The sequence below is a fragment of the Strix aluco genome, chromosome 21 (genome assembly GCF_031877795.1).
Source record: "Strix aluco isolate bStrAlu1 chromosome 21, bStrAlu1.hap1, whole genome shotgun sequence".
Classification (NCBI taxonomy): domain Eukaryota; kingdom Metazoa; phylum Chordata; class Aves; order Strigiformes; family Strigidae; genus Strix; species Strix aluco.
This window is the reverse complement of record NC_133951.1, coordinates 14,579,673-14,588,846: the sequence shown is the minus strand read 5'-3', so window position 1 is coordinate 14,588,846 and position 9,174 is coordinate 14,579,673. Positions and strand designations below refer to the sequence as shown.

Genomic DNA, 9,174 nt, shown 5'->3' with positions numbered 1-9,174 from the left:
GCACCCGGTGAGTGGGGGGCTCCTCTCCGGCCCTCTGGCACCCCGCTGCCCCAATCCTTCCCCACCGCTCTGGTGGCCAGAGCATCCCGCTGCCGGCAGCTCCAGCTCAGCACCCAGCGAGGCTGCGCAGGCCCGGGGGCTGCTGCGGTGCCAAGACCCCGCCGGGCCCCCGCCAGGCAGCAGCTCCGCTCCCCGGAGCCGTGGGTCTGGGGATCCCCGGTCCTGCGGGCTCAGCGGGCACCCCCGGACACTGGGGCCCTCCTGGCCAGCACCTGCGTGCCGGGACGGTGGCAGTGACAGGAACTCCTGGGGCGGGCCCTTACCGTACCTCGCACCTCGCTCTGCAGCCCTTTCTTGCCCTGCCTTGGCCAGCAGCCCAGCGGCCCAGCGCTGCCAAGTCTCCGTGCCAGGTGGCTTATCATGATCCCATGGCGCTGGACACCAACTGGTGTCGGCTGCCAAGGATGAACAATGTAATTGCTGGAATTACAGTAAAGCGCTCGCTCCCATTCCCACTCGTTAAATGCCGAGATGGGGCCCTTGGGTCCTTCTAGGGAACATCTGCTCCAGCTGTGCCCTCTGCCAGCCGCACGCCCCGTCCTTGCCCAGCGCGGCGCCACCTCCACCCCTCGCCCCGGCCTGGCTGGCGCGGGCTGGAGTTGCTCTGCTGGGGGGCCCGGGGGGCCATGGCACAGCCCACCAGGCTGGTGAGGACCTTCGGGCCCCCCGGCATCGTCCATTGTGGGGAGGGGGCAGGGCTGGACCGGGAGCGGCAGCACCAGCCCCGCGGGCTCAGCGTCGCACGTCCAGGAGCCCCATCCCCAGTCGCGTGTGCGGTGTTGCCGCCGCCTGCTCCTGCGCCAGGGCCGAGGCCAGGGCTGATGCGAGGCCAAGGGATGCTCCAGGGCTGGGGTTTGGCACCTGCCCATGGCTGCTCTGCCAGGGTCATCCGAGGACTCCGCACTGTGCTGGGCAAACACGCCCAAGGCAGCTGGCAGCCTGCAGCCCGGAGCACCCACGGGGACCTCCCGTGACGTGCCGCCGGCGTGGCCGTGCCCAGCAGTGACCATGGCGGCAGCAGGCGCCTCGCCGCTCCCTGCGAACGCAGGTGCCTGGGCCGGGGTGGCCAACTGCGGGGTGGGAGAGGGGAGACCCCGGGGGGAGCGTGGGACAGGGTCTGCCCGTGTGCGGGACCCTCTGCCCGCCCTGGGGATGATGCAGGACCCTCCGGGTCCTGGGGCTGCAGGATGTGGCCCACTGCCGTCCGCCCGCCCGGCACTGGGCTGCTGCTCCCTCCGCCTTGGCTGCGTCCCCAGCCGTGGGATGGGGCGGGGGGGCCTGCGGCTGCCATTGCCACAGCAACGCGGCTTTGTTTGAAACCTTCCTCTGAAATGTCAAGACTTTCTTTGGGCTCCAGCTGCTGCCGCTGGGATGAAAACTTCCTCCTGGGCTGTGGAAACCAGCTGGGGGGGGCGTTTTCCACTCTGAGCGTCCACCTCTGCCTGGGCAGCGAGAGCTCTGCCCTGGGCCGTGGCCGGTGGCCGGAGGGTGCAGGACTGAGCCCCAGGTGGGCCCTGGAGTGGGCAGGGACAGGCAGGAGCTGTGGGGGGGTGGGAGAGGCAGCTCCCTCGTGGGGTCCTGTGGGGCGGGTGAAGGGTCTGCGCCTCTCAAAGCTCGGGGCAGTGCCGGCTCGTAGGGCAGTGGGACCCCCAGCCTGGGCGATGGGCGAGGGGGGGGCGGCGAGATGGTGGCTGTGGCTGCAGGGCAGCGGGGGGGCCGGGGCTGCGCAGCCCCGCAGAGCTGCTTATGGAAGGAGTGAGGAATCCGCAGCTGCTGGCTCCCTCGGAGCCGACTGCGGGGCTGGCTGGAGGAGCAGCAACAGAGAGGGGTTTCCATGGGGACGCACACAGGCCTCTGGGCTCGTCCGCATCCCGAAATACACCCTGGCCTGGGCACGGGGGTCCTGCTGCCGCCCCACGCTCCCCGCCTGCTCCGGGAAGAGCCGGGGGCTGAGCCAGGCAGGCGGTGAAGGGGCTCAGGGCAGCCCCTGCGGCTCTCCCGGCCACCAAGGCTCTGCCCCCACCACGCCGGCGATGGGATGGTCACCGCCGGCCGAGCCTGGGGATCTCGTGCCACGCCACAGGGCCGAGCTGCATGTGCCTGCCCGGGGCAGAGGGACAAGATGAGGGGATGCCATGAGACCGGGGGCTCCCGTGAGCCCCAGCGACGTCGAGCGGCGGGGCTGCACGGCCCCGCTCCTCCTCCAGTGCAGGAGCCACCACCCCTCCGAGCCCGTAGCTGGGGCAGCCGGTGCCAGCCCCGGGCCGTGCCGCAGAGCCTGAGCTCGTGCTTCCTGGCAGCGTGCTGGGGAGCAGATGTCTCTGTCCCTGTTCCTAACCCTCCCCGTGGCCCCGGCCCGCAGAGGAATTGCCACGTAAGGAGCAGGTGGTGCCATTTACAGTAAGTCCCCGGCTGCTGCACAGCCCTTTCCTGCATCCTACTGGGAAACGCGGGGCTGGATGTGGGAACGTCCTGGCGCTGCAGAGCCGAGGCAGGAGGAAGTTTGCGAGGGGTGTGCCGGAGGTCGGGTTGTTCGTGGCGAGCTCCCTGCCTGGCTCTGCCACCCCGGCAGCCTCTGGTGCTGCCGCTCGCTGCCATCTTCCTCAGGGTGACTGCCGAGTCCCGGGTGCAAGGCCCAGCCAGTCCATGGGGACACCCCAAGGGTGCTCCATGTGGTGCCACCTCCCTCCTGCCTGGCCCCACGGCCGGGCTGTCCCGTGGGCTCTCTCAGACGGGCCAACATGGGCCCAGTGCCTGCGCCGCAGCCAGCCCTGCCCGTGCATCCCGCCTGGAGGGACCCGGCGTGGCCCAGGTGGGACAAGAGTGCTCGGGGCAGGAGGGTCCCCTCCTGGCATGGCCACTGCTCCCCAAAACGTCCCCCTGCGAGGGGACGGGGTTGCTCTCTGCACACTGCTGGCCCGGGGCAGGCTGCTGGTCCCAGTGCGGGGCTGGGGTGCCCTCGTGGCTCTGTCCTGCTCCCCAGCGATGGCCGCTGGCTGGGCCCGGCCAGGCTTTGCCGCGGTGCCCGGTCGAGCCGCCCCGGCTGCCGCGCTGCCTGCCCCGCCGGGGGCTGCCTGCCCGCCACAATCGCAGGCTGCAGTTGTTTCCTGTTTTTGGGTCTGCAGATGCTGGTCCGCACCAGAGCAGATTTCCTGCACCCCCTGACCCCGCCGGGTTCGGGTTTGCCATCCCAGACACTTCCTTCTTGTGCCAGTAACGAGCCGGCAGTGTGGTGGGAAGCGTCGGTGGCTGCCCCGTGCTCCTCTGGGGAGGCCAGGCTGGGGCAGGGTGGGGGGTTCCAGGGGCAGCGGGCAGCTGCCTGTCCCTGCCCAACCACCCTCCTGCACCCCAGCACCTCGGTGGGCTCTCACGTGGCCCTGCTCGCTCTCGCCCTGCTCCGCACGGCCGCCGTCACGGCATGAGGCCTGGGGCCGCTGCCTGGCAGGGTCTGTGCTGGTGCTGGGGTCCCTGCCGGCGCCCCTGCCTGTGCCTGGGCCATCCCAGGGCCGGTGTGGCACAGTGAGCAGACCGGGCTCCCTGCTCAGCTGCTGGGTTGCCCGGCTTGGCTCGCTGTGGCCACCTCCGCGCTCGCTGCTGGCCAGTCCTCAGGCTGCCCCGAGTCCCTCTCTGGGGACAGCGACCGATCGCCCGAGTGCTCCCGGCCAGGTGGGAGCTGGGCCCTCGGGGCGAGCGGGGCTGCGGCGTCCCCTGCTCGGCCCCAGCTCAGCACCGGCCTCGCTGTACCCGCCTGGTGCCCAGCCCCGGTAGACGCAGGGTGGAGGAGATGCGGGACTCTGGTGTCCCAGCGGCCCCCCGCACTCGTGCCCCATTTTCCGTCGGGCTCCTGGCACCACCACGCAGGGTCTGATCTCCGCCGAGAACGTCTTGCTTGTCCAGGAAGCCTCGGCGGGGGTGAGCTCAGCCGGCCCCGGCTGCAGGGCAGAGGGGAACTGGTTGCCCGTGACATGCTCGATCGGCCACTTACGAAACACGGGGCCAAGTCCGCTCGGGCTTTCTGGAGAAGGCGAGCAGTTTGTGAAACTTTTGGCAGGGATTTGCCCGCCGGCTGCCGCGTCACTGCTGCCGCGAGGTTGGGTTTATTCCAAGAAACGCGCGGGGCTGGCGGAGCTTCCCGGACTCTCGACTCAGCAGCGGGTTGCGGCACCGCCACGACCTGAGCAGGAGGGAAGAGGCCCCTGAGCCGCGTCGCGGGTGCCCGGGGCCCTTCTGGGAAGTGGCAAAGCCGGGGCCATTCCCCAGGGACGGGAAGGCTGGGGTCTGGCCAAGGGTGTTGGGGGCATCTTCCCCGCTCTCCACTCCGCCGCGGGGTGCTGTGAACCCCCTTGCTCTGCCGGGGGCGCTGGGAGTGCTCAGGCCCCCCAGGGCCCTGGTTCCCCATCCCCTGCCGTGCTTTGTTGCGCCCAAGAGCTGCGATGCTCCGGGTCCCTCCCCCAGTGTGGTGAGCGCCACGGGGACGATGCTCCCCACGGGCTGGGGGCTGCTGTGCCCCGCGGTGCTGCTCCCACCCCCTTCCCTGGCGTGGGGCCGGGAGTCACCGGTGCTGCCGGGAGCCCTGACGTTGGGGATGTGCCTCGGCAGGGCCTGGCGGGCGGCCACCCGCGCGCATGGACATTCCTTGCATAGCTCCGGCGGGTGCCCGGGCAGGCTGCGCCGCGCTTCCTGGCAGCCCGCGAGCTGCGGCCCCGGCGAGCAACACCAAAATAGTCGCTGGGACTGCACCGTGCCTGCGGCCCGAGTGGGCACATTCGCCATCCCTCTGCTCCGGGGCGATTCCTGAGGGAAGCCTTTTCCCAGCAGCTGGGGTTCCCCGGGTGGGAGCACGGTGCTCGGGGCCTGGCACAATGCCCACGGTGCGGGGCTGGGGGGGCTGCGGGGGCCGTGCGGGCGCTGGAGGGGCTGTGAAGCACAGGGCGCCTGGGCACAGCCTGTTCCTCGCTGCCGGGGGCTCTGGGGGGTTGTGGGGGGCTGGCCCTCCCCCAGGAGTTCCCCCCGCCGGACGCAGCGCTCCAGCCCAGCATCGTGCTCCCCTCAGGCCAGCGGGTTTATTCCCGTGCCCGGTTCACACCCTCACGGCCGGAGCCACTGCGGGAGGCAGGAATAGGGCCCCAGGCCCCCTCCTCCCCCTCTCGTACCCCTCCTCAGGCACCTGCTCCGGGCCAGGCTGGGGTCTGGCGGGTGGGGGTCTGCACAGCACAGCCCCGATGGCTCCGGGACGGAGCTTTTACCTCTGTGCTGTGGGGGTGAGCAGAACCTCAGTCCCCCCACGTCCCCCCCTCCGCTGAGCCGCTGTGCTCACAGCAGAAGCGCCACAAACCCTTTTCTAACCCCGCGCCTCTCAGGGCCCCGTTCCCGCAGCTCTTCGCCCCATCACGCGCCACCTCCCCCGTCCCGTCCCCAGTCTGGGCTGGGGGCCAGGACGGACTCGCTGCAGAGCGGGGCACGAGCGCTGCGGAGCCGGGCTGCGCTTGGGGCTGCGCCACGGGCCAGCCTTGGCCACCAACTTGGCTGCTCCATGCCCAGGGCAATGGCCCGTGTCCCGCTGTCCGGGGACAGTTTGCGGCTGCACCACGTGCCCGGAGCCGCACGGCTCGGCCGGAGCGACGTCGGGGGCTCAGACATACCTGAGCACTGGGGCAGCGCTTCTGCAGGGCGGGCTGTGAGTCACCGCGGCGGGATCACCCCGGCACGGAGAGCGGCTCCAGGAAGCCGCCGGCGCTTACGTGGTGTAAACACCATCCCGGCCTCGAGCGAGGGCAGTGGCCGGGAGGGACGTGCGTCACGCCGGGGGGCCCGAGCGGCCTTGGGGGTGCAAGGGAGAAAACAAACCAGATCTGAGGTTTTTCATTAAAAAATAGTGCTCTTTATTATAAATTATGGAAAGATTTCCTTTCTGAATATAAATATAAATATGTGCAAAGTTTCATCTGAGTTTTGTTTTGGTTGAATTTTCAAGCATGGTTTTGCTCAGCCCTCGAGGCTGGAGGTGAAGATGGAATCTTTATAAAAGACAGTGATTCACGTTGGCCTGTAAACATCCCTTCGGTTAAAAAAAAAATAAAATAAAAAAAAAAAGCCAGAAAAACCCAACCGCTTCTCCGGGCGGAGGCAGAAAAGCACTCGTGAGACAACGTGCTCCAGGGGATCCTCCCGCCGCCTTCCCGCGGGAATCGGGGCCCCCGTGGAGCAGCGAGGCCGGGGTCTGCGGGAGCGGCCGGGCAGAGGTGGGGTGCGACACTCGGGAGTTACGGTCCAGGGCAGCACCGGGTCCCCTGGATGCTCCTCGCAGACGCGGTCGTGCGGGGACTCTCAGCGGTGTCAGGACACGCCGTTTCCCCTCCGGCTTCGCAGCACGTCACCGGGACCGTTATCGCGCAGCGTCACCAAACGATGTGCAGTAACCCAGACCACGGGGCAGGGAGAATATTAAGGCTTAGTCCCCTGGAAAATGGCAACGAGGGGAAAAAGGCAGCGACCTCCAAGTCTGGGGCCTGGTGTGAAAGGAGCTTCCACCCACAAGGAGGCAGCAAGAGGTAAAGTACAGTACGGGCAAAAAACACTTTCCCCTTAAAACCGAGGAAAAGTGATCAGGCACTCGCTGGACTCCAGTGCTTTCCGTTCCCGGTGGCAGAAGGGGGGGCTCGCCAGGACACCCCAGGCGTGGTCCCGCTGCGGCAGCGGGGATGTGGCTGCCGGGGCGCACGTCCCCCCGTGCCGCAGGTGCCGTCCTGGCTGCCCGAGCCCGCGGGGGCTTTGCTGATGGGCTCTCCCTGGCCGCGACGGGGAGGCCTCCGCACTGGGCGCACTGTAACATCCACAGTCCAACTGGAGCAGTCTCCTTCCCTGCGGAGAGGGGGTGTTGCTTCCTCGGGGGGTCCCCCCCAGCACCAAGGGTGCCAGGCTGTGCTGGCCACAGCCCCGGGCCCACGGTGGCTCGCCCCAGTCCCCCTCCCCTCCTTCCTAGAGGGAGAGGCTCGGCGTGCCCTGCGAGTCCCCGTGCCCATGGGGCGTTGTGCCCGTCCCCTGCTCTTGTGCTTGTAGCCTGTAACTTCGCTCCAGCGGCCCCTTAGAGGGGGGCATCGTACTGGTCCAGGAACTCCTTGATGGGAGCCGGCAGCTGAGTCATCTTCTCGTAGGAGTCCAGGTGCCCGTTGACGGTCTTGCGGCAGAGGTGCTGCAGGGTGGAGACGCTGGAGGAGAGCGGGCGGCTCAGCACCAGGGGGATCTTCTCGCCGCCCGAGTAGATGTAGTAGGTGCGCTTGGGGTGCAGGGCCCCCCCCGACTGCTCGGGGACGGCGCAGGGCGCGGGCGGCATGTAGTGATGCACCAGCTTGAGCACGCAGTCGAAGCGGGGCACGGGCTGGCTGCTGCGAGGGTCACTCTGCAGGGAGAAGCTGCCGCCCTCGCACTGGATACGCAGGTTCTTGGTGCCCGACTCCGTCTTGACGCTGAGGGTGAAGAAGTGCCGCTGGTCCGAGCTGTCCCTGATGAGGAAGGTGCCGGCCGGCTCGGTGCTCAGCAGCAGGTTGGCCTCGCCGCCCGTCACCGTGCTCCAGTAAAAGCCGCTCTCCTGCAGCTTGCGCACGGTGTTCACCACCAGCTGGTACTCGCTCTTGGAGCTGAACGTCTTGAGGCGCAGGCTGGTGTCCAGGGGGCGGCTCATCCCGGCGGCGGGGAACTTGCTGTGGGTGACCATGGCGCAGGGAGCCAGCTTTGCGCGCTCGGGGTGCTGCTGCCGGGAGCAGCCGCTGCTACACCATCACCTGCGGCAGAGACGGCGGGGTGAGCCGCGGCACCCCCGCTCCCCGGCTCCCCCCTCCCCGGGGCACCGGCAACCTCGGACCGCGGCTATTCCCCTCCCGGGGGCACCGGCACCCCCGGTCCCGGGCTACCGCCCTCCCCCGCGGGGCACCGGCACCCCCCGACCGCGGCTGTCCCCTCACCGGGGGGCACCGGCTCTGCCGGTTCCCGACTATCGCACTCCCCGGGGGGAACCGGCATCCCTGGCCCCCGGCTACCGCCCTCCCGGGGCACCGTCATCCCCGGCGATCACACCCCCCCCCTCCGGAGGGGCACCGCACGCCCGGTCCTCGGCTATTACCCTCCCGAAGCACCGGCATCCCCGGTTACCCCGCTCCCGGGGGAGCACCGGCATTCCCGGCCCCAGGTTTCCTCTCGCCGCGGGGCACCGGCTCCGCTGGCCCCGGGCTATCTCCCCTCCGGGGGGGCACCGGCATCCCCGGTACCGGGCTATCCCCTCCCCGCGGGACTCCCCGGTCCCCGCCTCCCCCTCCCGGGGCCCCGTCCCGTCCCGCCGCGGGCAGCGCCGTACCTGGGGCGCGGGTGCCGGGGCCGGTCGCGGCGGCGGCGGCGGAGCCGGTGCGCGGCAGCGGGCGGCGGCGGAGCTGCCGGGGCCGCCCGGGGAGGCCTCTTATAGCGGGCGCAGAGCCCGCCCTCGGGTTCCTGGAACTGCGCGGCTTCTTGTAACGCTCCCCGGCGCCCTCCCGCCGCCCCGCCCGGCCCGGCCCGCCTCGGCGCGCCGCCAGCCACCGCCGGCCCATTCCGGGCAGCGCGGCCGCCCCCTCCCGCTCCCCTCCGCGCTCTTTCCTTCTAAGAAGAGGAGAGTCCCGGCCGGCCCGGCCGCGGCCCCCCCTCCCCGCCCTCCCCTCCCTCCTCTCCCGGGGCCGGCCGGGCCGCGGGGGCGAGGGCAGCCCCGGGGCCGCCAGGTCCCCCCCCCCCCGCCCCCCCGGGACACCCTCAGCGCGGGGGGAGCCCTGTCCGCGGGCGGCCGCCGGGAGGGTGGCACTTGGGGGCCGGGGATGCCGGTGCCCCCGGAGGGCGCTGTGAAGACCCCCCGCTGCTACTGGGGGGTACCCGGCCCCCGTCCGGGAGGAGCAGGCGGGGGCTCGCCCTGGCCAGGCGGTTGGGGCCCGGCTGGGGGGGTACACCGGGGGGGGTACACCGGGAGGGGGGGTACACCGGGGGGGTGCTGCCGCCACGCAGCGGGGCCGCGGCTCCAGCATCCCCACGCCACCGGCCTTTATGTCAAGTACAAGGTGCCCTCAGCGGCGCTTCCCGGGAGGCGTGTGGGGAGGA

The 9,174-nt window shown here is 70.5% G+C and overlaps 1 protein-coding gene across 1 annotated transcript; it reads right to left on the bottom strand.

Moving 5' to 3' along the window:
- Positions 1 to 5,918: 5,918 nt before the first annotated feature.
- SOCS3 (suppressor of cytokine signaling 3) lies at positions 5,919 to 8,528 on the bottom strand. Its single transcript, XM_074847577.1, has 2 exons — positions 8,411 to 8,528; positions 5,919 to 7,841 (listed from the first exon to the last, which is right to left on the bottom strand). Exon 2 carries the CDS (start codon positions 7,772 to 7,774, stop codon positions 7,145 to 7,147), a length of 630 nt encoding a protein of 209 aa, XP_074703678.1. The 5' UTR covers positions 7,775 to 7,841; positions 8,411 to 8,528; the 3' UTR covers positions 5,919 to 7,144.
- Between the last annotated feature and the right edge of the window lie 646 nt (positions 8,529 to 9,174).